Below are 27333 nucleotides of genomic sequence, written 5' to 3'. Positions count from 1 at the left end.
TCGCTCTCGCCTCCAGGATTCTCTCTTCTCTGAGATCACTAGCCAGGAACAGGCTGGGCATCGGTCAGTGGGTGGTGAGCAATCGCATTGTGCATTACTAGTTTGTATTTCGTATTATTTCTATAATCATTATCATTATTATTTTACTTCAATTATTAAATTGTTTTTATCTCAACCTACTAGTCTCCTTACCTTTACCCCTCCAACTCTTTCCCCCACTCCCTGGGGATGGAGGAGGGTGAGAAAGTGGCTGCGTGGTGTTTGGCTGCCGGCTGGGTTTAAACCACAACATATCTTATTGCTCAACAATGCAGAAAGTGTTGATTCATCCTCATGGGTCTGCCCCCATTTATTTAAGTAAACCAAAGTTTAGTGTTGCAGAGAATAAAAGCTGAGAGCCAGGTCTAACTGAGGAGCAATGGAGAAAAGGCACTAGGCCACAGATACTCCCCATTTATGAGCTAAAAGCCATCAAACAAATTCAGCATAAGACATGAGTTGTTTGGTATCTAGAGGGGTGTAAAGGCACTGCAAACTTTCAGCCAATATTTGGTGCAATGTCCATGACTTTTCCACAAGGTAAGAAAAGTAAGAATTTAATTAACTTTATAAAGTAGTTATTTTTTGTTCAGCTGTTTTAGAGGCCTGGAAGTGACAACTTCGACCCTGAGGACTTTCTCATCATAGGCCTACCAGTAAAAAAAGGTGATATATTTTCAGAGGAAAACACATTTAGTCATGGTTCTCAGAAAACAAGCTGTGAATATTCTGCCTGTTGAAGCACTGATCCTGTAAGCTCCAAGGACGTCCCATGATGGGCTGAGCATCAACAGCTCCTCCAAATTTAACTGGGAGTAGACTGGAATTAGTACATTGCATTACTGAGCTGTTACCAGGACCGAGTACATCTGACTTTAATGAAATTCAACTAAATATATATTGAAAATACTAATACTACCAAGTTTTTCCATGTGTCATCTTTGTCATGGAAGCTATAAGATTGCTTCTGGCACAGACTCTTTTGTAGCTGGCAGATACAATACACAGTAAGTCAAACTTTTTTAAAACACAGTAAAGCCAAACTTTTTTAAAACGTGTGGTTTTCCTTTTGTGATGGACTAGCCATTCTGGCACTTCCTCATTTTCACAAAAAGAAAGAGAGAATTTGAAGCAGATAAAACATAATGGTAACTTTCTTTGGGGTTTGATAGGTGAATTCTGGAAATTTCCATTCAAGACAGTAGGGCTTCTGTTTCTGGAACAGGCTGATAAAGTATTTAATTAGAAGTGTAGCTTTTATTTGTTTTATTAGTGATGTGAATAATGCTTCAGTAGTCCAGTCACGTTTAGCTGCTGAGCAGAGGGAGCAGCTAACATTTTGCAAACTATTTAATGTCCCAGTGATGACAATGGCAAGCATGCATACAGTCCTATAGTCCTTAGTGTATTATATAAATGTTTTCCTCTGCATGAATCTCATCTTCCAGGGTACTATGGTTCCCTGCACGTTCTGGCCTCCAAAATGCAACAAAGCTGCACAAAAAAGTAAAAACCATGCTGTTAAACAAAAAACAGACAATAGAAACACAGAATAGCAGGCAGCTAAGTCAACCAGCACAATGGAAAAATGTAAAATATGCAAAAACACTTAAACATGACTGATAATGAATCATTTTTCCACTTATGAGACAACTCACACTTGAAGCTTGCATGCTCCCTAATGCAATGAACTGACAGTTACACAAATTTTCACTTACTAACTAACGATAAGTAGCAGGATTTATTATTTTCTTTTTGCAATGTTTCCTATTCCTTGAGATTAAAAAAGAAAGTCAAAGTATGTGGAGGAGTGGTCATCAACCTAGTCTGCCCTATTAGCTAAAGCATAATCAGAATACTTACTTTGCAAAGTCACCCGTCTTCTTTGTATTGTACAAATATTCTAAGGACCATCCAGAATGAAAATAAACAGAAAAAAGAAAAACAAATCATTTTCTTTAAACCATAAGAAGCAAGTAAAGTAGCAGGTTCAAAAAAAAAGAATTTCAAGAGTAAGAAACTAAATAAGGGAACTTCAAGCAAATGTTTTCAGTATAGGAAATCCCCATTATTTCCACAAGATCTAATTCACATGGCTTGCAAGAGCCTCTATGCAGAAAGTCTGGCACACAGAAAAGTATTGGATATAATTATATGAAGCCAGTGCCCCTCAGATTATCATTGGGAAGGAGTGGGACAACACGACAGTGGAGGAATGGGTAGGAGGGAGTGAGTGGGGCAGGAGAGGTGTGCTTGTATCACACATCTCCTCACCAGACTCTGGCCCGACTGGTGCTAAGGAGTCCAAGACACAAAAAGATGAGCCCACATTCGCCCCTTGCTGTCCTGCACCTCAGAGGCTAAGGGGGAGAGCTGAGCAAGTGACCACAGTGCAGGGCACAGAGCGAGGCCATCCAGAGACCTTAGCTCGCTTCCCTACAGCTGAAGACATGTGGCACCTGCCACAGCATTCATCAGATGCACCTGACCAATCCTGTGGAAAGTACTTACGTCTAGTGAGGAACAGAGCCAAAATAAGGATGGCTAGAAGTACTGCACATAAACCAATCCCAATGTACAGCCCATTTTCTGAATACTGCTGACCGGAAAGTGATAGGGAGGCGTTCTGTCAAACACAAAACAGATGAGCATTAGTGGCACTGAGAGCAAGAAGCCCATAGAGTACCCAAAGGCTATTTGTGTGTTTTGCAACCCTGCAGTAAAAGTACACTTGAAAGCAAGAGCCTAATTTGAGATACAGGACTAGTTGCAAGCAAAGTCACTGCAAAAGTTGTGTGAACCATGCTGTTAAACACATTATTTTTTGACACTGTCAAAGAACCTGAAGTTATGACAAACGCTGTATGTTCAGGTTTAATACTATTTGGTGAATCTTTTATTTTTTATGATTATCACCTGATGTCACACCCTCCTGCCTTTTTGACAGCTTGTAGTTATTCAAGACTTTATACTGCTAAGAAAATAGGACTTCTCCCGGCATTGGTCTTTATTTAGGCAAAATTTCTTTCTCAAGTCAGCTGTTAGATATCTAACCTCTCTCATTAGCAACTCAGGTCTGGAAAGATGTTGAAGTGCAGTATCATCCCTGACTTACATTCTGCACATGCAGCAGTATGAATGCCCACAGAACATACTGCCTTGTAGTACATCACAGCAGGCCTTCCCCAAGGCTAGCCTGGCTGTCTGCTCTTCCTGATAAAATCTGGGTGATGTTACTGCCTGTCACCCTGCAATATGTGCTGGACGACTCAACAGGACAGACACAGACCTGCCTGGTTGAACCTCGTTGCATGGGCAATGCAGGGCATCCCTGTGCTGTCAGATCATCCGATTTCAACTCTTTCCCATATCCTGCCATACCTGCAGGTTTATGGTTACATCCGAGCAGCCTGAGGTGCTTGAGCAGGGACCAGAGGCCTGAAAGGCAATATAGATGTTGCTAAAGTTCTTCCTGCATTAATAGGAAGTACTTTATACTTCATACACGAATAGCAGGTGGGTTTTTTTCCTTTTTCATAATGAACACATAAGAATTCTTTCATAAGCACTAAACATGCAGACTATAAAAAAAAATACTCTTTTTCAGACTAAAGCAGTACAAATGAACTGTAGGGATGACCCAATAACCTCTCATGTCTACTCACTCTGTCTAGATATGCTACAGTACAACAGAGATGCTTACAGTCCGAGGAGCTTCTGAAGTAGAAACCGACGGCCACGTTCTTACGATGGTAAAGGATGATTCACTGGTGCTCCTGTGAGCTGAGTAAAGGCAAGACAAACACATCACTTACACAGAGAACCATTCTGCCTTGACAGAGAGAAATTTGCACTGCTGACTTTGGACCACCAAACTTAAGTATCTATCAGGACTCTTGGCTCTGTGTATCATAAAGAGGTTGGTGCCTTCAGAGGGCAGCACAAAACTCTGAATATTGGGGCTTCTGCTGCCCTTTTCAGAGCTTCGAATCCCTTCCAGGAAGCACTTAGCTCCTGATGTTATCCCAACACAGGGCCTAGAAGGAAGGAGTTACCACAGTAGGCATCTGGTTTTGGAGCTGAGACAGTGGATGCCTAAAGCAAACTTAGTTTATCTGATAAAAACTGATTAAGGTTAGCTCAGGGCCTTGAAAGAGCAAGTGGTACAGAGTTAGAGAAAGCAAGCGATACTTGTGAAGTCCCAGACAGCTACACAATAAACAGACTGAACAAAGTGTGGTATGTTTGCATAAGGACCTGCAGCAAGCAAAGCAACCCCAGCTGGTTCTTCTGATGTTTTAAATTGCTACCCTTATCCCAGAAGCTTTATAATGAAGAGGACACGATCATCTGCTTCACTGTTCTCTTCCACTGGAGATGCTGGAGTGTTCCTACATCAGAGGCACATGGCCACCTGCCTTTTCCGGTCTCCCTCTGTGTGAGCATGCACATATTAGCTTACATTCTGAAAACATAAAAAATTGTTCCACCAGCAGCTAAGGAAGATGTCACAGGGTTAAGAAAACCCGTGAGTTCTAAGATTGGAAGCCATGTTATTTACAACTAGAACAGAAACAGTCTGAGAAACTTTTCACTTCTTCTTCCAAAAAGGAAATGCAACTATTGTAACATGTTAGAGTTGCTTAGATGGAAATATCTGAGATGGAGGGAAAAATACAAATAGCATCCCTGATTTTTCTTTCCAAATCCAGAGACTAAGCTATTGTTACGCTATGTACTCTCTCTTATGTACTAGAAATTAAAGTTGTCTTTTCAGTCTGAAAAAGATGCAGCTGAGTATACAACAGAATGCTATAAACTTGTGAGTGGAAAGGAGAAACCAAGTGAGGAATAGTTGTTCACTGTCTCTTCCACTATAACGAGGGGCCTCACGTTATTAAATACGCATAGCCTGCAGAGGATGCGGGCAGCCTCTGAGACACACATTATACCAGGGTAGAATACTTTGGTGCAAAATACTGCCCTGTTTCTACAATTCTCCTTAATCATCTACCATTGACTACTACTGAGAGAGGATCTGAATTAGATGCACCTTGGAGCTAGCCCAATACAGAGTGACAAAGAAATTGATTAAACAGTGGGCACACCCAACTCCTAAAAATTTGTGTTTTACTGTTCATGGAATTCATTTCCAGAAGACAAGGTGAGATTTTACACCACAAAAACAACATAACAAAACAACAGCCACAAGAAGAACAATGCTTGCAGCACCAATAAAACATCTACTTAAGCATAACAGCTGGAAGCAAACTTCCACATTGTTGCCACACACATATGTTCCTTGTGTTGGACTTTCTATATACTGTCAGGCGGAATTTAAATCCAAGTTCTGATCTCCAGTTCTATGGTAATGTTTAGAAAATTTTAGCCAAGACATTTCTATCATCTATATTTTTTTTTCCTTCCTAAGATCCCCATTTGCAATATAGCTTATATATACTATTGAGATTAATACTTGGATAAAAATTACCTGAGGTCTGTTCAGAGGTGTGAGTGTGAGGACTTGCAGTAGAGATCCTAGCTGATGTTAAAAAATAAAACAAAACCAACATACATTATAATTAACCTTAGTGTGTATTTCTGTAGCGAAAGAGAAAGTGTTTCTATAATAAAAATTTACTAGCACCAGCTACGCAAGTGTATCTGTCAGCCACTTGTTCCATATATTACTATGTTTTTTACAAACAAGAGAAAAACTAAAAATGAAAGAAAGAGTTGATTAAAAAAAAATGTCTATGCTAATTTTGTGTCCCTGGACTTTACTCTGAAATCAAGCAGGGAAAATGAAGCACTATTTTCTCTGAAAAGGGTATGAGTACAGCGCTTCAGATGAATGAAGTACCCTATGCTGCTCTTTCTCTTAAATTCTTCAAATAGCGCTTCTAAGAAAGCTCAGCAGTGCTGTGCACCATGAAACAAAGCACCATATGCTTTTTTTAACTGTAGTGACTGCACTAGAATTACAACAATACCAGACAGCTTAATTTAAGCAGCACTGTAACAGCAGATCTGCAAAGCCCTAAAGATCGGTGGATGATTATAGAAATAATTTCCACCACAAGCTTTGAAATCCAGACTCAACAGCAGATTTACCACAATAGTACTGACACGAGAGAGCACTCCTGCACTCACCTTTCTCTATCACAACCTTGTGATTACTTGTCTGATCATTGAACCACCCTGAGATCTCCACACGGCAGCAGTATATCCCACTGTCTGCTTCCTCGGCGTTCACGATTGTGAGGGACACGTCGCCCATCAGCAGGTTCCCTTTCAAAATATACCTGCTGCTGTACCGCTGTGTCACCTTCCACCCATCGGTCCAGATAATGGTCCAATAACATTTTGAAGCAGGGCAGCTGCCACGACCCCAGCACATTGATGTGATGTCTTGTGTCCCCTTAACAGGGTAAAAACAGGGCACAGTGATATTCTGACCAACCTCTCCTTTCACAAGTGATCCCGATACTATGGGGCCTGTGGACAAAAAGACATGGTTGTTGAGCACAGTACGCGCAAGTGGAAGCATCTTGTGCACCTTGCATGACCCGATACTTCCCACTTTGCAAACACCACCAGGCATTGCTGGATCAGGCTGTTCGCAAACAGATGTGAACCCCAGCAGGTCCCAACAGTGAGAGATAATGATCGGGCCAGTGATTCATTCAGAATGTGTCTCTAGCCACAGAAAGAAAAAACACACTTTCTGCAGCCTCTGCAGGTAGGTGCAGAGGTGAAGAGAGAACAGAGTTTGGATCTGCACATCTCAGTGACTTCTGTTTAGCCATGTCCTGTCTGTTAGCTCTTTAGCTTTTAACTTAGCACAGATTTAATCCAAGCCACACATGGGGAAAGGATACATTGATTTTCATTAAAAGCACTGTGGGAAACTCTTCCTCTCTCTCAATGAGAAGCGACGAAATGGCACGTTTCATCAGAATGATCACTGCTCAACACGTTTCCTTTTTTCTTGCCTAATGACAAATTTTGCCTATTCCTACCAGAAGAGATTGTTTCAGAGCTTTTCTGAGAAATATTATACTCTCTTTTTACTGCCTTATTTTCTTATTTCATTCTTATACAGTTTCTAAATTGTTTGATTCCCATTAAAAGTATTTTTCCATGTTTCCAGAAGGCTGTGTCACGCTATTCAAGTCAAAACTGTGAGACCTAGCAGCCAGGAGGTCATTTATCTCAGTGAGAAAGTTTCTTTTGCTGTATTTAGACCACTCCAGTATTCCCTTTAGGAGGGTTTTAATAAAAGCTGTATTAAGTGCCAGCCAAATCACTTGTGCCCTGGTGATCCAGTCACAGCTACCCTGTAACCACCTCCTAACAGGTTATGCAGTGGGGCTCCTGAGGTACACATTCTGTCTGCTTGTACTTCTGAGAAAACTGTTTGCCATATACATACCACTATGCATTTCTTATCAATTTCAGTAACATGGGATCACACATGTAAATATTTCTATCCATAATAATATGTCAGAGATAGAATTCTCTGCAGCAAGTACAGGCAACAAATTCTCTCTACTAAAATTCTAGCCCAGTCTATAATTAGGAAGGAAGCTCCCCAAGGCAGGTCTGCAAACATGCACCAGTGGATCCCAAGCACTGGATGGCTTGATTGCAATTGTCCCTTGTGAAAAAGCTGTTTTCCCCAGCTCAGCTCATTTTCCTAACCTAAGCCATTATGGTTAAAAATAAGTCTGCATTCAGAGACTTTGCCACAATAACATACTAGAAACTATTCTCTGAAAAGAATGTATTTTATTTAATATAAAAAGCAAGCTCTAAATGAATCTCATCACGAAAGGCTTTATAAAGTAGAGGGAATAATATCTGTAATATACCTTTTCTTTCTTCTGAACATATTCTACCACCAAATTTTTCATGTCTATTTGCCTATACTAGTGCCACTCTGCAATCTGTTGTTTTCAGTGCTATTGCCTTTAGCGGTATTTTCCTAGGAAGACTGCTTTCTCAGAATAAAAAAAGATAAATTATCAATTTGTCAAAAAAAAGTCATATTGGCTAAAAAACACCAGAAGCCACAGCTGACCTCTACATGGTCTTGTTTTAAAAAGGAGGTAAGGCCATCAGAAGACTATTGAACCAGGGTGATAAAGTTCTATTCATAACACAAACCTGCAGTTTCTGAACGATGTGACCACTCTTTCTGTGCAACATAAAATCTGTTTGCAAGCCTCAAACATTGATGCATGTGACCTCCATCCACCCTCCATCTATTCATTTAGGCCCACTTAGTTACCTGTAAAGAGGATCAGAAGAATCCAGTTCATGCAGAAATAAGACAACATTGTGGCGGAAGATGAGGAACAACACTCCTGTTCACACTTCAGGCACCTACATTCAAGAAAACTTATCTTCTTTGTAAACTTCTGGTTTTATTTCTCAGCGTGTCCTATTCAGACACAGCTGAGAATGCCCTTTTGTCTGATGCGGATTGCCTTTCCCGTGGTTATTCTGTCAGACTCCAGCAGCACAGCCAACCACTGCTGCTGGTAGCACACACTGCTCAACTCTTGCAGGCTGTGGTTTGACTAAGAGGCTAAAATACGTAAACAGTACTTCAGAAATCTACTTCTCTTTTTTCCGGATCTGCTCGATTACAGCAGATGAAACTTGTCAGCTTCACCGAGCTGACACAGCTATCAGTAAACCATTGGCCCCTACTGCTTCCCACACCTTTTTTTGCCGTAGTAGGTAGAATTTGGATAAGAGATTACATAGGATATGTAACAGACTGCGGTAAGCAGAAAGGACTTGGCAAAATAACCAATTCCTAGGAAGAATTACTCAAGCATTTAATCATAAGTTTCTGGTTCTAATACTCAGAAGCACCTCAGAGCATCTTGAAGCAAATGCTATTTTCTTCGTAGGCTATAATTTGGCAGTATTGGAAAGCTGCCCTGCTGTTACACTTGTAGCCTGGTAAGAGTTGCAGTCCATCATCTGACTGAAACTCTGTATGCACCTGGGCTTTGGCAATACAAAGTAACACAGAGAGAACACAGAGGTCACTTGAAAAGTAGTGTGGAAACCATGTCCCAGGCTCAAGGCTCACTTTGACAAAAAGTTGCTGAAATATAGATTTTGAGAAATGGTGCTCCCTGGCCACCTTTCCTGTCCCTGGATTACCTAACTCTTCTTAAGGACTCCATGTTTGGACTAAAACTGCAGCTGTGATCAAGTGTATTTGATTGAGGGCCACAAATATTCTTTGCTGAAGTAACTGATCTACTTTATATTGTTTATACAGAAAAAATTAAGTTGTAAGGAGCTACTTATTATCAATAACTGAAACGGCAGAAATGCTTCCATAAACATGCATTAGGCTAGAATCAGAACCAACAGAGCTGTCTGCCACAGACTACCTTACATGAGAGCAGAGTCACCAGGGAGAGTTTAAGTGAAAAGGAGGAAAAAACAAGGGACTAAAGTAGCCAAGAGACAGACATTAAAAAGTAGGCATTTTTGTAAGGTCAAGACTAGTTATAATTTACATCTAAGAAAATTAAAATCCAATTAATTTTAATTCATTTAGTTGAGGAGTGTACATCTATAAGGCAAATTACACCATATTACATCTGTAATAAAGGAATTCTTAGGTTCTCTTTAGTAGTTATATTATTACAGAACTAGAAAGGAATGGATTTTGCAGACTTTACACTAATCTTATTTTTAATATTGAATTACACATTCTGGAAAAGACCCACTGAAATTGTAAACAACTAGTACTTATTCGAAATAGAGGACTTGTTGACTACAGTTCCTCTCAATCAGATCTCTTACTTTTTTTTTAAATTGCGTTATAGTGTGGAAACAAAACAAAAACCACAAACATACCCAAAAAAGCAGAAAGTGACAAATGAAAGTACAATAGAAAAATCTAACTTTAATCTGTGGCTACCAACTCACACGATACATTTAACAGAAAGTATACTTTTTGTTTCTACTAATAAATGCACAATTACAAAATACTAAACATCTTTATCTGCCTAGTCACTCACAACCTCCAACAGGTGTACAATAAACACTTTGCCTACTTGTACAACAGCAAAACAAAATACAACATATACCTTCAGAATCCATCCTGCCTCTCACTATGGTGAGCTAACAAGAAAAAGTGTTTTCTTCATGTCATTTCATCAATAATGCTACACATAGCTGCATCTTTGTCTAAAACCTGATCTCTCTTGCCACCAGAACGCTCTCTCTGCTTTTCACTCTGTCCAATGCAGTTGCTGCCATCATCAGTATCCATTGTTTCTGTTTTTATTCCCAGTCCTCCCTCTGAATGAGGCAGATCATCAGGCAAGGAAGCCAAGCAGTTCTGAATCATCTCTACAACTCGCTCTAAGTGCTTCTGAAATCGCTCTGCTGTTTCCAAACGCTGACGTTTCTGCACCTCCATCATGACTCTTAGTGTCTCCCTAGCTTGGTGAGGGCGATATTCATTTATAAGATGATGGACATGAACAAAAAGTAGTTTCAAGTCTTCCAGTTTCTCCTCCCGCTTTATACTCCCCGGACTCCTGATCAAGATATCCAAGAGGTCCAAAAAGTTGACCAGTATAGACATATTAAGTTTTCTTAATTCCTTCTTGTGATCAAACTGCATAGGATGTAACCTTTCAATACCCTGGCTCTCCAAGGGTCGAATAATTAGATCATCACATTGAAACTGATTACCAAACATCATATAACTGTCTTTCACAGGCGGAGGTGGCTTTGGAGCCAGGCCTTTACGGATATTTTCATCAGTATATTCTTTTATGTATTGCATTGGAGGCGGAGGAAGGGCACTCACTTGCTGAGGTTCACCCATTTTTGTCAGACGAAAATACCTAGGGAATGTCCCAAGAAATATATGTTAAACAATTTGTATAACAGCCTTATCATATAAGTAGAAACAAAGGCAATATAAGAGAGCTGGCCGCGCAAAAATGAGCTAGAAGCAAGCTATCCAGTGCGTAGAATTCGGGAAACTCCCACATAAATCCATGTTTGCTTTTCGCCAAACCGTTAGCTTTTAGCGGGATTAACTTCACTAGAAGCACATAAAGCATTCATTTCTCGAAAGACCAGCCTGTAAACAGAGCAGCCTTCCCTAGCCGAGGCCTGGCCCGCTAACACCCCGCCCCACAAGAGAGAAAGGGCGCAGCCCTCAGGGGAGAATGCGGCCTAGCACCCCGGGCCCACAGCTGCCGCCGCCTGCTGCGCTCCGGGCCGGGCCGGGCCAGGCTCTGGGAAGGCCCAAGCCTCGCCGCGGAGATCGCCAGGCCACCGCCGAAGAGAGAACCGGGAGCGCACTACGACAAGACCCCACCGACGACTGCGCACACACCCGGCGGAGGCGCCAGCCCCGCTCGCAGCCCGCAGCCGCGGGGACCACCCACCCTCACCTGCCCGCCGAGCTCCCTCAGCGCCACCGCCGGCACCCCGCTTCCGGCCAGCGGCCCGCCTCCCCTCCTCCCCATTGGCTCGCCTACCTCGGCAGGCACACTCTGATTGGCCCTCCCGAACACCGATCAGAAGCTTGCTCCACTCACGGCAGGGGCTCTTCTCGGCAGGCGGTGCCGAGCTCCGCGGGGCGGGCGGGCCCTTGCTGAGGGGCCGAGGCCGAGGCCGCAGTGCTGCTGTGGGCCGCCTAGCGGTGCGGGGTCCCTGCCCAGGAGCCGCTCCCGAGGCGGCGAGGCCAGAGGCATGTGGGGGTAGGAGCGGCCGGGCGGGCGTGTGCAGGCCTGGGGGCCCCCTCGGAGACGCCCCCGCTGCCCTGGAATACTGCTTAGAGACACGGGCTGACTCCTTCGGAGGAACCTATCGGCATCTGCCAAGGTGGTACTTGAGTTATTATGCGGTGATCATGTAGCGTGTGATCCTGTGGCGTGTAGTGAACGTACTGTTGTCCAAAAAGCGGATTCGTCGCCCGGTGTATCAATAATCACATGCTCAGGAGAGACATTGCTTATTTATTTTAGGATTGCACAAGCCTAGGTGCTCAGTGGTCTCCCACAAATCAAGCACATGTGTCATCTGGACTTATATTTGTACACAAATTTTGCAGAGTCAGTAATTTTCCAAGTCACACTCTCTAGGATGACTGGTTAGCAATTTATATACAGTTATAATACTGCTGACACAATACTTCTATGCATGCTCAAGGGAAGGTTCTTCACCTGGGCAAGGGTCTTTTTGACCTACAGGTGTGATTTTTAGTATTATAATAAGGGTAGTTGAGCTGAGGATACATGGGCCTTGAGTTTGCTTGCCCAGTTGGCAATGTAGCCTCTTCCAGGTCTAATTGTTGGGGGATGTCCTTGCTCAAAGAGGGATATTTACTTGTTCTTCTGATTAGGGATGCCGTTTGGCTTTAACATATACAAAGATCATCTTTCTTGACCTAAGCATAATATTACTACATTGTTCTAAAAGTTTAATCTCCAACAGTATGGTATGCAGTGCTTCCACGCATCAGAAATGCAGGCATTACCCTGGTCATGAAATGGAGACGTTACCCTGGAAAGTGTTTGCATCATTCCCTCAGCTGAATACACTAAACCTAACCACATAAAGACTGTTTCAAACAGCTGGGCTCCATTGGTTTTGTTTCAGTGTTGTTTTCGGAGGAGTTAAAGAAAAAAATGCGGATTTAAGTTTTTCACCTTTGGATCATGAGGAGCTGGGCTTGCTGGCATCACTTTTGTAGGAATTTCTGCCTGAAATGGCCAACAGGAAAGGATTTTTGACACTTGGCCATTTATGTCCCATTTTCTCTCCTCCTCAGCAGATGGCAGCAATGGCCTTTGTCTGACGGGAACCCTTTGTGTGTACATGCAATATCATTTACAGATTCACTTTTCAAGATTGAAAATGGTAATTTCGATTGAATTATAATTACTTTGGATCTTATTTATTTCTAAAACAATGCAAAGAAACTCCAGAACAGTTAGGTTTATTTGACTAGAAAACCTGAAAAAAATTACAGCTCACATTTTACTGAATATCTGAATATGTATTTAAATAAACCAAACCACACTTTACAATTGACAATAAGTGCAACCCCAGCTGCAACATAGTCTGATCTATTTTCCTTTGTAAGCAAAGTATACTTTGGGGAGGAAACAACCCCTTTTGAGACATTTTGTTCTCAGATGATGTAGCGAGTGCCTGTCACATTGGAAGGAACTGCAGTGAACTTGCTGAGCAGTCTCTCCCATTATGAAGTTCAGTGATGTTCTCTGGCAGTGCTGTACAGTACTTACACATTTTACCTGATGTTGCTGGTTACTTTAATTATGACATTGTTTCTGAGCGAGTTGGGGGGGTTCCGCCTGGAGAAGAGAAGGGTCTGGGGAGACCTTAGAGCGGCCTCCCAGTACTTAAAGGGGCTACAGGACAGATGGGGAGGGACTTGTTATCAGGGGGTGTAGGGATAGGGTGAGGAGTAAGGGTTTTAAACTGAAAGGGGGTAGATTGAGATTAGATATAAGGAAAAAACTCTTCACTGTGAGGGGGGTGAGGCACTGGAACAGGTTGCCCAGAGAAGCTGTGGCTGCCCCCTCCCTGGAAGGGTTCAAGGCCAGGTTGGACGGGGCTTTGGGCAACCTGGGCTAGTGGAAGGTAGTCCCTGCCCATGGCAGGGGGGTTGGATACTACATGATCTTTAATGTCCCTTCCAACCCAAACCATTCTATGATTCTTTGTCTCATACCTTTTCATTACTTAGTCCGAGTTAAAGATTTGCCCTGTTCTCTCTATTCACACAGATTGTCATCAGTGTGATTATAGTTTAGTATTTATCTATCAATATATGGTTATGGCCTCTATTATGTTTCCAAATATAGGCTCAAGGATACTCTTTTTAAGCAACTAGGCCTCAATTTATGCATATTGTCCAAAGGAGGGTATTCCTGCCATTCGGTAATGACTTACAACTTTGACTTAGGGAAAACTGACAGTGAATTGATCTGGGCACAATCTGTATTTGTTGGTAGTCTCTAGACTGACAGATCTGATGCCATCTGATATCTGAAGCAGTATCTTCACATTTTCTGCCCTCGATGCCATTACTTCTACTTAAAAAGTGAGACAAAGGTCCTTACATTAAGGATTTTGTGGTGCCTCAAGATGTGAATTAATCCAGTGTTCTTTTCAGAAACATGTCCACACAGACTGAAATGTCACGAGTGTGAATGGCTTGCTCAGACCCAGGAGCCTGGGTACAGAAAGCTCTTATTCTTTGTGCAGAAATATCCTAATGAGCAGCCACGGTGGGCAGCACAATGCAGAAAAAATGTAACAGGATAAGGTGGTTTGCCTGCATGATGTTCAGTTTTCAGCTTGTATGCTTTAATTATTTTGACGATCAAGACTTAAAAACCCCAGACAAGTTAAAGAATGAAGACAATTTATAAGTTGCCACCAGTCACCACTTTTCTACTGTGGAACTTAGTCTCCTCAGAGAGAAGGAGTGCTTTGGGTGCAGGCATTCAGCTGGGACTCTGGTAGTCTCAGAGTCAAACCAGCAATTCAAACTCTCCATATTAAGCTACAACATCTTTTGGGATCAGCAGGAAGGTTTAAGAGACCTTTAATATTAATTCATAAAATCAAAATAGTTCACCACATTGTTTCTTTCATCAGCTGATGATCTTGTCAGTTAAGAATCTAAACAGTTCTGAGTAATGTACGATCAGCCAAGGGGATCCAAGATGGTTTATCTTTTTTTTTTTTTTTTTTTTTTTTAACATGGTGGTTGTTTCTAAGTGCTACTTAAATGCAAATAATCATTTTGAAGAAGTGAAAGTACTCCAGGATGGAGATGCAGATCTTAACAAGGCACATTAATATGGAACTGAGAGTATGGTTTTCAAATACAGGCAAGGGTGCAGTTCCATGCTGCAACTGAAAAGTTTTTTGCTTTGAAAAGGGAGGTTATTCCTTCACCCTTCTCCCCTACTCTTTCTTCCTGGTCCTGCTCTCCTTTCTTCCTTCACTGCTCCTCTAGCCCCTACTTCTGGCTGTGCAGTCCTTTCTTCTCACTACTTTGTACCATCACTGTCAGGCATTGGATTGCAAAGTAAACTGATGCAACTCCAAACTCCACAGAAAATGTTACTGTAATTTTTCTGGATTAAGTTTTCAGCTCTTTCAGTGAGTTATGTGCTGTCTATCCTGTGAACATCAGGGTGAGCTTTTAAGAGAGTACTTATGCAGAAGGAAGAGAGGAGGTAAGGTAGATAGCGAGCAGAATGGTTCTCCATGTTTCTGTGTCAGCACGCTCTTAGCTTGTCTCAGATCATCTTGTTATATCATACCCTGAAAGACAGGCAAGGAAGAAAAAGCACCATCTCCAGACATGCACGAGAATCGAGAATACTCATATAGTAGGAGGTACTAACACACCTTTGGTTTTACTGGGCTTTCCAGACTTTGATTTCACATTCTTCTAACAAGAGCTGAGCATGATTCTCTAGTGCCTTGCACTCAGTGTACTGTTCAGCAAGTATGTTAAATGCTGTGACCTCAAATGGTAGAAGACAGTGGAGGGCCAAGCACTTATTTTTCACATGATCTCTGTGATCTTCTTGAGTCATTTTCCCAGTCTGTATATAGTGGCCAGGACAGAGGGGATATAACGTCAACTAATGAAAGAAGAAAAAAAGGTTTCAGTCTCATTCTTGGTAGCATGTCTGATTCTCAGAAGCCCCATGGATGACTCTTCCCAGCCTATGGGGGGCTGTTAACATTTCTCTTTACAGTAGTTCCAAATGGGAAATTAAGAACGATGGTGAGTGTCATGTGTAACACTTTACAATTTGTGTTCTGGTACATTTCAGCTCTTTTATGAAATGAGGACTCTATCCAGAACAAGCCTACCCCTGATAATACAACACAATTCCTACAGCATCTCCAAATTGTGGGAATGAATGGGATCACCCCTTCAGCAGATGGTGAACCTGTACAATGTTATTTTCTGCCTTAAAGACACAAAATCTTAATTTATTGCTTTAGTTAGGTTTATTTTGTTTTTCTTCATCACTAAGTTTAGGCAACTTGGCATGTTTCATTATCAGGCATTCCAATTCTGTAAATTCAGCAGCAGTGTGTACAGTGTGTGCCATTGCAGTATGCAAAGTTATTTTAGCAGAATTTCAATCCAAGCATTGTACAAGCACAGTAAATACAAACCCCATTTTCATGCACGGTCTTAGAACAGTGCTGCTCTCTTCTGTGCTAGAACATATTTCTTCCAGTTTTGATTGCTATTGCATTCTAAATAGTAAATAGAAGTGTGGTGTTTTTTTGACATGTTGTCTGAAAAATAACCCCAAAATGAAACTCTGTTCCAGTCTCTTGTTGGGTTTAGGTTGAGTGTTACATCTTACAACCTAGTTAAGCAAGGAGCTCAGGAAGTTCCTTTTTTGGTGATTGTTACAAGCTTTGTTGCAGGATATACCAGGGAGGAGGGGAAGAGAAAACGGGCCTGTTGGGGGTGAAGGGGATTTCAGCAAGCTTTATGTCTGCATCTGCTGTAGTTAATTCTCATCTCCCTGTCTCCTGTTGTGGCTTTGGGAATTAATGAATTTGCCGGGCAGCGCTGTGCTGCCTTTTCTTTCTGACTCCCCAGACTAAAATATCAGCTGCAGCCTACTGCCTCACCTACTGGTGTAGGAAAGAAGTTTAATGTTCCCAGCACATAAAAACTGGGGCACACCAATCTTCAGTGCACATGACATATACAGCCATATGTATATATACAGCCATATATATATATACAGCCTATTACAAGATTCAAACAGATTCAAATCTTGTCACAGAGCCTACATGGTTATTTAGCAATGAAACAGGTATCTCACTACTGGTTAATAAATTGACATGGATCAAAATCCAGGCACATTTTGGTAGAACCAGCCAGCACACTTTCCTATGCTTACAGTCTTAATGTTGTTTCTGGAAGCAAGCCCCTACCTGATTTTTAAGCCAGATGTTAATGCTGGGTCTTTACTTGGTCACATGCCTGTGGTGGCTGTCAATTCTGACTTGTAAATGAACATGTCTCAGAAAACATGTGCATGGCATGAAGAAGTAGTCCCTATCCAGCCATCAGCAACCTGGGTAGCTGCAAACATGTCATATTGCCAGAATAAATTGTGGGATTTGCAACACTGCAGTTTTGCCAGCAGTAAGCCACACCTTTGTCTTCAGAAGGAAATACTGACAGATGGGAACCATAGTAGGCAGTCACTAAAAAAAAGGAGCTGGAACAAATTCCCAGTTTGGGTATGACACAATGAAACTAGGTTTTCCTTTCTGCATTTTTGCCTAAGAGAGAACAGCTGAGTAAAGGATTATTTGTACCGTCATCACAGAAGAGCCTGTCCTAACCCTGTGCAAGTTCACCGGTATAAAACATGTTCTCTATATTATGGCCAATGTCAGTAAGCCTGGGAGTGATTCGCTTCAGGCATTCAAATGATGGATAATTCACTACATCCTCCAAGCAGATGCTCAGAACAAGGCATCTACTTTCCCAGGGGTCCCAAACAGTTCACAGGAGAATCTTGCCCTGGTTCTATGAGAGCAATTCCCTTGGTCACTGGGAGCAGTGTGAGTGGATTCAAAGGTGCAGTTGTAAGACCTAGAGGAAGGCTGGATGCATCTGGCTCATAAAGACCAGGCTAATTCTTTCCTTTTTCTGCAGCTTTCTGTCTTGTTCTCTGAGTCTACTGGAGACATGTTTATTGGGGTGATAATGACCTGCCAAAGACAGCTGAGTAACCTGAATAGAGTTTCTCACACTCTGAAAAAGCTAAGTAGCAAAATGGGTTGAATTCTGGAAGCTTGGAAGTTGAATGATAATCATCCTATTGAACAGCTGGTGAAAAGGAAGAGCTGGCACCCAGGCAGTAAACCTGGCCCAAATACTACATGACAGAACTATACAGGTTGTTTTATGAGAGTGAAGGTACAGTGGCAGCCTTCTGGTCTGTTTTTTACAAAAACAAAAACTATCTATATTTAACTTTATAAATTTCTCTGCCGCCTTCAGGACATAAGCATTGGTATCAGAGCAGGATGTGCGGGTGGGGAGATTTCCACAGTCTGCAGTAATAAAAGTGTGAACTGCATAATCTGGGTAAATCCCCTAAGAAAAAATCCAATCCCTAAAATAACGTTTTTCAGAGCAGAAATAAAGCGGTTTGCAGGAAGTAGCAAGGGAAGAACAAAGGTCATTAAAAGAAAAAAAGGAGGCCATTCAGGCCACAATCGATAAGAAATAAATATCTGTAACCTCAACTTGCCCAGCACAGAGGAGTATTTAGTGCACACAGCTGTTCAAACTTAAATCTGAAAAACTGAAAATATTTCCATTTTTTCTGGCATACGGATGGAAAAGTGTCAAATGGTACATGATAGCAGGCTTTATAAAGGCACCTAAGCAGAGAAGATGTAGGATACCTAAAAAAGTTCATCAGGCTTTGTCTCCCCATCTTAAGGGATCAGCTTACAGTGGTTTTAGGATACTTAGGACAGTTCTATTTAATTCCTTTCTATTAAGTATACAGAATTTCTGTACCATGCAATGTCTAGTGGTGCCAAAAGCCTTGAACAAAAGGAGTGTGCTCATACATTCAGCATATCACTGCACCATCATACACGGTCAGGTTCCAGAAGCGAGATGCTTGTGTTAGTGGGATATTCCATCTGACCAAAGGAGCCTTTTCAGGAAGGCTATGCAGTTTGTATATAGAGCTCTGCAGACTTGTCCTTACAACTTCCAGCTCTGGAGCCAACTTGGTCCTAGACAAGTGGAGTATTTTTACCTAACTATAACTATCTGTCTCCTACTCTACTGTAAAAGGGTCCTGAAGCCCTTAAATGACTGAGGATTTGTTTAAAAGTGTTAGGCATGTTAGGCACCCAGGTGGATGATGACATATGATTTATGTTTATAGTTCACATCTAGAAAGCAACAAAGAATTTTATTTTTAAATTGGACAAGAAATCATGATAGTTGAAATTAAATAAAATTGAAATACATATATGCAGGTTACTCTCTCATAAATTTATAATTAAATATAAATACAATTCTTAGACTATATTTTTTTCTATATACATGTCAACATGGCTATATATATTCATTAGACTTAGAGAGCGTTCATCTTATGGTTTTGGCTTGCTACACTCAGATATTTGTGTGTTTGCTACACATGGGGTTTGAGATTAAAGTGAAAAAGGAATATGAAAGGGTAGATCTGTGGCAAGAGTGGATACAAAAATACTTCAGTCCCTACCTTCGTTGCCAGCACAACAGCGACGAGTGATCAGCTGGTAAAAGTATTGCAACACAGAAATACTTAGCAGCTCTCATTTGAAATCAACTCCTGTGTTTATATCAGTGGCACCCAAATCTGGCTGAGTTGACTTGTTTCCTTCCTTACAGTCATTCTGATTTTTTTCCCTGTCGGATATCTTAGCTGGCCCATCATCACTTTGAACTCACCATGGAAAACTCATTATGGCTGATCTTGCCCCCTAAATCCTGCTAGTTCTAACATAACTACCAGATTCCTTACCACTTCAGGCCAAAATCTGTGATTTTCTTAAAACTGTGTGTCTCTGTACACGTGTTGTATTAAATTTGTACCTTCTCTTCCGCAGCAGCTCAGCCTGTTCAGTTCTCCCACATGCAGAGCCAAATAAATCTCATTTGCTCCTCGTTTCTCTCTTGCCTTGACCTTCTTAGGATCTTCCCATCAGATCTCCTACAACACATCACATCATGTTTACACCAAATAAAGTGCAGTTGCCAAGCCCTCTCTCTGAACATTTGATCAAATCGCTCCCCTCTTTGTGTCCCTCCACTAACTCATCTCTTATCTCATGACGAAATCAAGCTGCCAGTCACTACATTCAAAGAATTTCTTAGCTCTCCCCTCACTACTTACCGCCCTTGCTGAATCTCTTCTCCCCCCACATCCTCTCATCTCCAGCAGCATTGCTCCCCTCAGAGGTCTACATGTTGGTGTCTCACCTCTTTGCTGTCCTGTGTGCCTTGCTTTTTCTACAGAGCTGCAATGTCACACCCTTGCATTTCTATTTATATTAAATTTTCTGAGAAGACAACATGTACATCTCTGCCAACAGACTGCAACCCCCCCTTGGCCCAAACTACAAAGACTTTTGAGAAAATTCTTAACACACACTACAGTTAGTGCAAAGAAGAGACTAGAAGGAATAACATAGTCCTAAATAAGTGTTCATAGCTAAAAATGCAATGGCATTACAAACTGTGATTATAAATTCATCTGTGCTGACACGAATCAAGCAAAATGCTATTAAGATCAACAGCCTTTTGGGGGGGATTCACTGCTGCTAGCAGAGTGAATTCCATACAGTTTGTCAGGGCACTCTACTGTCCATGTTTTGGTTCATTTCCTGATTTTGTCTGGGATAGAGATAATTTTTTATTTATTTCTTAGTAGCTAGAAGAGTGCTGTGCTTTGGATCAGTATGGGATTTGGTAAGAGAAGAATGTTGACAATGCACTGATGTTTTCAGTTGTGGCTAAGAAATCAAGGACTTTTCAACTTCCCATGTCCTGCTAGTGTGCAGGTGCACAAGAAGCTGGGAGGGGGCACAGCCAGAGCAACGGGCCCAAACTGGCCAATGAAATATTCTGTATCATGCAGTGTGATGCTCAGTATATAGGTGAGGTTGATTGGGAAGCTCGCTCTCGCCTCCAGGATTGCGGTTTCAGGATTCTCTCTTCCCTGGGATCACTAGCCAGGAACATCGGTCAGTGGGTGGTGAGCAATCCCGTTGTGCATTACTAGTTTGTATTTTCTATTATTACTACTATTATTATCATTATTATTTTAATTTTATTTTATTTCGATTAGTAATTTTTTTATAATCTCAACCTGCCTTTACCCCTCCAACTCTCTCCCCCATTGCCTGGAGTGGGGGAGCGTGAGTGAGCGGCTGCATGGTGTTTGGCTGCTGGCCGGGCTTAAACGACAGCAGTTTATTAATGACAAGAAAGGATCTCTGAGCATAATTTAAGCCAGCAAGCATGAGGAAAATTATGTGCACACAGAAATGGTCCTGTATTTTAGAAGTGCAAACACCTAAACAGGGTCTGGAAGTACCTGAATACGTGCTGTTTACTCAGAGTACAACTTTAGCAAAATCACAGCAGACTCTGCATTTTTTATATATGTGCATTGCATGAGGCAAACTGTTCTGCAGAATTGGGAAATTTAGCCCAAGTATTGATCCTAGTCTACAAACAGATATGAAATCCCCCTTGGCAGCCCTGATGATTTTTCAGGAGATCACAGACTTGTGTCATCTTTCTTGCTCAACCACAAGAGTTCCTTCGAACTCAGTAATTGCCAAGAAATGAAACACAGCTTTGCTAGACTTGTGCACAATGAATGTTTAAATACATGCTGCATCTCCTTTTCAGCAAGACCACCACACAGAGATAGAGATATATATAGGGATCAACCGCACAAAGCTTGTTTGTCCTTGTTTCTGTTCCATGATACTGCTTTGCCTTTAGCAAATTCTCGTAGAGATCTGTATGTCAAGTGCTATCTTTAAGTTGTAGTTTTATGGCAAATGCAGGTTCTCAGCATTGAACAAAATTGGTAAGGAACATTTGAAGATTCCTGGAACATGCTGCCTAAACAATATAACATAAAACAGCAAGGAAGGAATATACCACCTCTTATTTTTGGAGCGATAACCAGTACAACCTGTTGAGAAATATGGTTCCCAAGTCTGTCTACAAACTGCCCTGTAAAATCCAAGTCTTCATTTAACCAGAGTTTGCAATTCTGATATTTGTTCAGATTTTTTTTTTTTTTCTCATGAACTGAATTTTAAATAATGAAGTATCTTCTTCGGAGCTTGGAAACAATTCTAAAAGTATGTCAGCAATAGAGAGCTATTTCTTTATACCCTAATGCTACACTGAATTAAAGCCAAAAGTCAGCACTGGTAAATAATTTAGATTAAAATAATTTTTGGAAATACCTAATTAATGAAAATACCTTGGAGTTTCCCCACATTCCACCCAGGCTCCATCTCTCCAATACTCAATAGTAGCAGCAATACTCTTATACATCACTAATAAAAAACTTTAAAAAAATAAAAATGGAAGAGCAGAGAAAAATAAATTGCATTTGTTTTAAAATATAACAGTGTTGTTGTACTGAGTGCATTAGGTACATATTAATTCTCTTATATTCATATATTTAGCCTGGTGCAGAATGCCCTGAATGGTGCCCTGAAGTCCTGAGGAGAGCAGTTGAGCTTGGTTTGATGTTTGTGCTGGCTTCACTGCTGATTACATTAAGTCTTGATTGCATCTGCAGAGGGCATGTTGTGCCTGTGCGTCCTGGAACATCCATTCACAGACTAATTAGACTGCACCTGAAGCAGTTGGTAATCAGTAAATAGTAACCAATGATAATTAATTAGCTATCAGTTATTGTAACCATTTGTTTTCAGTTTAAATATCTAACGACTACAAATATTTATCATTCCTTATATGAGTATATCCTGGATATAATTTTCTTTGCTTACATGGTAGGAACTTTCGTGTTATGTGGGAAACTTCCTCAAAATAAGTAGTATGAATTCTCTGAGACACACAGTCAGCTGTTAAATACGCTAAATGGGAAGGCACCATTCCTTTGAAAAAGAAATATGAATGCATCACCTACTTGTAAAAGGACAGGAGAGACAAACATCCTGTACATCCACGTTCAGTGTGTGCATTTATAACTATTTACTATGTGGGCGAGTAGGAGACCAATGCTTAATCATGCCACACCTCTTTTTAATTAATCCTTAATCATTCACTCACATCTACTGGATGTCCCTCAAGTGTTATTTTTTCCACAACATTTACCTTAGCGTATATTTCAACATATACTGTTCATTTTGTGACTTCAGAGAGGATGTGGTTATGGTTTGACAGAAAGGAAGCTTTGCTGTAGATGGGAAGATAAAGCTCAAAGCACCTACGCAGCCTTTTGAACACCTTTTTTTTCTTTTTTTTTAATTAACTGTCTTCCTTCTTGTGTCTCTTTCTTGGACGGGCACTCAGCACATAGGGCAGGTATCCCATGTCCTGGGAGAGGACCATTCTTGGCTCAGCCATGAATAACTGTGTACTCCTGGAGGAACTGCTGATCAAAAAATCCCAGCAGAAGAGAAGGACTTCGCCCTCCAACTTTAAAGTGCGCTTCTTTGTCTTAACCAAATCCAAGTTGGCTTACTATGAACACCGCCATGGGGTACGTCGCCATTTTCTCTCTCATAATAGAGTAATGGAGGGAAGGATAAAAGTTGTTAAATGAAGAGAAGGATGCTAATGGAGGGAAGGATTATTTTTTTAAAATTTTATTAGCATTTTGGGTCCTTACTATAGCACCATTCACTGAAAAATGTAGAATGGTCAAGTCATTTAGAATTTCTGGTCAGTGGGCATTTGGTGTGCATGGAAGAATAAGACTATCTTGCAATTTTATAGAAAGGATCTCATTTTGTTGTAGAAATTTAGAATGGGCTTTTATAACCAATGTGTGTAACAGCTGCATGAGCATGTGCCTGGCAGTTCACATGAGTACAGGGGTGACCTGGAGTGGTGTATTGCAAAGATCACAAGTGTACCCTAATTACATCTGTGAAAAAAAAGTCATCCACAGATCATTCTCTCATTCTTTTCTTCAGGGCAGCAGACTGATGGCTGGTAAGAGACTAGTGTTGAATTTTAAAATAAATTCAGGTGCCACGTGTAACTTATCTAGTCTTCAATTAGCTTCAGAAGGGATGAGATCTGTGCTCAGACTAGGCATTGTTTCCCCAAGCTTGCATTTGCCTGATTTGCTAAATATGAAAAAAAGTAGAAGTCAGTCTGCACACTCCATTGTGCTAAGTGTTCTAGTGAAGTGAGAATTATTTCCTTCTTCTATTTAGATGGATGTTTGCTGAGCCTCATTATGGTTTTAAATAATATTGCTTGTTTTCCAACAGGCACTCAATATGCTGTTAATCCATTATGTTTAGACACTGTTACTGTACGCAGAGCAGAAAGGGGATTGTGCTGCCTTGCTATCCAGCACTGGCAACTTCAGACCATCTGATCTTGCTCAGTCGCAGGAAATTAATTTTAAACAGAACCCAACAAGAAAAGCCAAGTATTATGTGCCCCTGTATTTTTTCATAACCTAGTTGAGGTTGGATACCAGCTTTAAGGGCTAACTGTCATTTCTACTTGCAAGTTATTTCTTTCAAATATGCCCAATAAAATGTTTTTCTTGCTTTTATTTTATACTCTGTGTTTTTCTTACCTCCATATTTACACAGGATAATATTTATTGCTGCATATTGTGTCTATATTTGGTCTGAGACTCTCTTTGTCTGCTCTCCAAACTCTTTCAGTTAAGATTTTAAAATCCATTATAACTATTCCACTTAATTATTCTGGATTGAATTTTCAACAGCATCTAGTGATTCTGCTGTAGATACTTAGAGAAGTCTTCACAGCTAGTTTTGTTTGGTGTTCTCTGAGTCTTGGTGGACTTGAGATGAATTCAACACACACTTTGCCTAGATACTTTTTCAGAATTGCAGTAGGTGTCCATTGGCATCTTTAGATGCTGAAATAGTTTGGAAAATCTGATTCGGTGACTTTCAGTGGGGCATAGATTTCATACGCTATGTGTCTCTGGAAATTTTCTCCCCTAGGCTTTCTAAAGGTCAATTAGGCAAGATGAAGGTTTGGTATATTATCTACTTTATTTACATATTATGTATTTTATACATGCACATATTATATATGTGTAGACATGTATATGTAAACGCATATGTAACTTTAAGCCCTTATACACATTTGAGGGGTGGTGAGTATATCTGTAATTACAGGGCTGATTTTCCATGAAACACTGATTTTTTTTCTGACACAAACTGTCAAAATCAGGTTGTTACATGAACAGAAGAACTTCATACGAAATTGGGAAAAAAGAGTTTGTCCTGTGAAATACTCCCAGAACCAATCCTCAGCCTTTTCAGTAATCTTCCTCAAAATTAGACCGTGCTGGTGAGACCTCCGTGGAGTCAGGTTATTCTAGAGAGGAAAGCTCAAGGCAGCCCATGCAAGCATCATCTTGGTTTGTGCTGAGAATGGAGTGAATCCCCAGCAACTGAGTCTGCAGATAGTGAAGGGAAAATTATGGTACCTGCCCAACACACAGGCTATGTCCATCCCCATGAGTGACCCAGGACAGGGGAGCATGCTCAGGCATTGAAATCAGTGATCTGTGGTGCTCATTCTATAGCACAGGCTCTGGCACAGGTTTGGCTCTGCTCCACAGGGACTCTCTCAGATAATTTGTGGGGTTGGCACAGGCTGTCACCATTGCCAGCAGGCAGTTTGCATATTGACCCCTGCTCTGGAGGTTTAGGGAAGAGCAGTAGGGACACAACTTTCTCTGCCGGCTGGCTGCTGTGATGGGGAGTATCCCCAGGTATGCATACTGCACCATATAGATGGGCTCAGCAGCTGTCTGGGCTTTTAAAGTGTGTATTTTTCAAGGGGAATCTCTGTGGATATTCACTATAAGAGTTTTCAGTGAGTTTCTTTAAGAACCCCTTACCAGCCTGTCCAGTGACCTACTGCAGTCAGAGTTCAGTACTGTGCAGCACCCACCCCTCTGGTCCCCAGTCAGTCAAACAACAGTCTGTGCATAAAGTCAGGTAAAACAACTAGAAAACTGCTTAAAAGTTTGAGAAATCCTACTGATTTCAATTGGGTGGCTTAAAGTAAAGCGTATGCTTAAGCAGTAAGTCCAGGTTTACATGCTTTGCCTGTATTTAACAGGGTTTAGCACCTGGTCCCTTTGATTTTGACATCATCAGCATAAATAGATGTTTAAGGGTTTATTGTAGCAGTCCAAAACAAGGAAATAAACAGGTCAAAGGGATACAGGGATAATTCTGTGAATGATACCAAAAGCTGTCAAGAGAACCGACACCATAAAAGCAAATTTTTGCAATAACTGTAATGGCATTTTCATTGTCACAGCCATAGCTAGACAGAAAGCACTGTTCTCCCCAGGGGCCAAGCACACAATCGCCGTTAATGTTAATGAAACATATTTACATATGTCATTAGGAGAATGAACCCCCAATAACTGACAACAATAAGAAGCTGTGTTTTCTGGAATTCATTACACAGTGCACAATGCAGGGCTGTCTTAACATAAAGCAAAGCCCTGATAACAGGCACATGTATTCAGCCCCCGTCTTTACTAAAATACATCAGAAGTGCCTTTATTATAGCATGCAAATCAATTCCATGGGCAGAAATTCTTCATTTCCAGGGTCTGATTTTATAACTACTCTACATATGAGTAAACAAGCACATGGGAGAAATAATTGTAACTATTTCAATAAGTTTGATCCTCACCAGGATAACCGATAATGCAGACACTCCGTGATTCTCTCAGGGTCGCTGTACACTTGCAGTACTGCCAAAGAAGCAGACAAGTGGAGAGGTGTCCAGAACAGAGTTTCAAATATCCTTAGTTAGACTTAGCAAAAACACTTAAACCAATGAGTTGCCTGTATCCCATTCACCTAACAGCTTGTGAGATGATTGGTAAATCCTTCAGGTTAGCGGACAGAAAAGTGAAGTAGTTCAGTATTTAAGACACTAAGCAGAGGTTCCCGAATAGTCATGTCACGTTCCTACCTGGATGGGGTCAGCCAGAAATGAGCATGTCTCCCTGTATTTCAGGCTGGCTGTAGTCTAACTGTGGCGCAAATGTCTGAGGCTGATGCCAGACGGTGAACAGGCCACTGTCCTCTGGGCTGGTAGCACACTAATGTGGTGCCATTTCCATTACATGGTCTCTGCTCATCTTGGCATGGCTCAGACCTGCAGAGAGTGCTTGGATCTGTCTGTATCAACTATGGAGAAGTGCTCCATGTCCCTACACCACAGTTTTCCCTCTTCAGAAATAGTTAACTTGCCCTATACAGGTATTCGAATAAGGATTTCAGGGCTGGGAAAGTTTCACCTAATACCTGGAAAGTTCTAGCATATAAATATTTTTAGATTTTGTATCATCATGCACTCATGGACTGCTACTAGTTCAGCTTTTAAAGGCACCAATGAAAGGCACACAGAGAAAAGGACAGAATTCCCTTTTCATTTACATGAGC

The 27333-nt window shown here is 41.2% G+C and overlaps 3 protein-coding genes across 6 annotated transcripts in view; 1 reads left to right on the top strand and 2 right to left on the bottom strand.

Annotated features, from left to right (window-relative positions):
- Positions 1–1344: 1344 nt before the first annotated feature.
- Positions 1345–8381, bottom strand: LOC141965045 (hepatitis A virus cellular receptor 1 homolog). Of its 2 annotated transcripts, XM_074916121.1 has the most exons (8): positions 8333–8381; positions 6193–6537; positions 5531–5581; positions 3743–3822; positions 3421–3477; positions 2551–2665; positions 1903–1942; positions 1345–1533 (listed from the first exon to the last, which is right to left on the bottom strand). In XM_074916121.1, exons 1-8 carry the CDS (start codon positions 8379–8381, stop codon positions 1440–1442), a joined length of 831 nt encoding a protein of 276 aa, XP_074772222.1. In that variant the 3' UTR covers positions 1345–1439. The 2 variants fall into 2 exon arrangements, with proteins under 2 accessions (XP_074772222.1, XP_074772223.1); XM_074916122.1 differs by lacking the exon at positions 5531–5581.
- A 1208-nt stretch (positions 8382–9589) lies between these two features.
- On the bottom strand, positions 9590–11560 carry MED7 (mediator complex subunit 7). 2 transcript variants are annotated; one of them, XM_074916051.1, is made up of 2 exons: positions 11432–11470; positions 9590–10931 (listed from the first exon to the last, which is right to left on the bottom strand). In XM_074916051.1, the coding sequence occupies exon 2, from the start codon at positions 10910–10912 to the stop codon at positions 10220–10222; it is 693 nt and encodes a 230-aa protein (XP_074772152.1). In that variant the 5' UTR covers positions 10913–10931; positions 11432–11470; the 3' UTR covers positions 9590–10219. The 2 variants fall into 2 exon arrangements, with proteins under 2 accessions (XP_074772152.1, XP_074772151.1); XM_074916050.1 differs by lacking the exon at positions 11432–11470 and adding an exon at positions 11490–11560 and having other exon boundaries at positions 9592–10931.
- An 11671-nt stretch (positions 11561–23231) lies between these two features.
- ITK (IL2 inducible T cell kinase) overlaps positions 23232–27333 on the top strand; it is a 33682-nt gene continuing 29580 nt past the window's right edge. Inside the window, exon 1 of one of the 2 annotated variants that reach the window (XM_074915755.1) lies at positions 23232–23402. In XM_074915755.1, coding sequence (XP_074771856.1) covers positions 23232–23402 — 171 coding nt within the window. The remainder of the gene's footprint in view (positions 23403–27333) is intronic. The other variant, XM_074915756.1, reaches the window with a different exon arrangement.

The sequence above is a fragment of the Athene noctua genome, chromosome 12 (genome assembly GCF_965140245.1).
Source record: "Athene noctua chromosome 12, bAthNoc1.hap1.1, whole genome shotgun sequence".
NCBI classification, from domain to species: domain Eukaryota; kingdom Metazoa; phylum Chordata; class Aves; order Strigiformes; family Strigidae; genus Athene; species Athene noctua.
The sequence above is the reverse complement of the archived record's forward strand: the minus strand, read 5'-3'. Positions and strand labels throughout refer to the sequence as shown.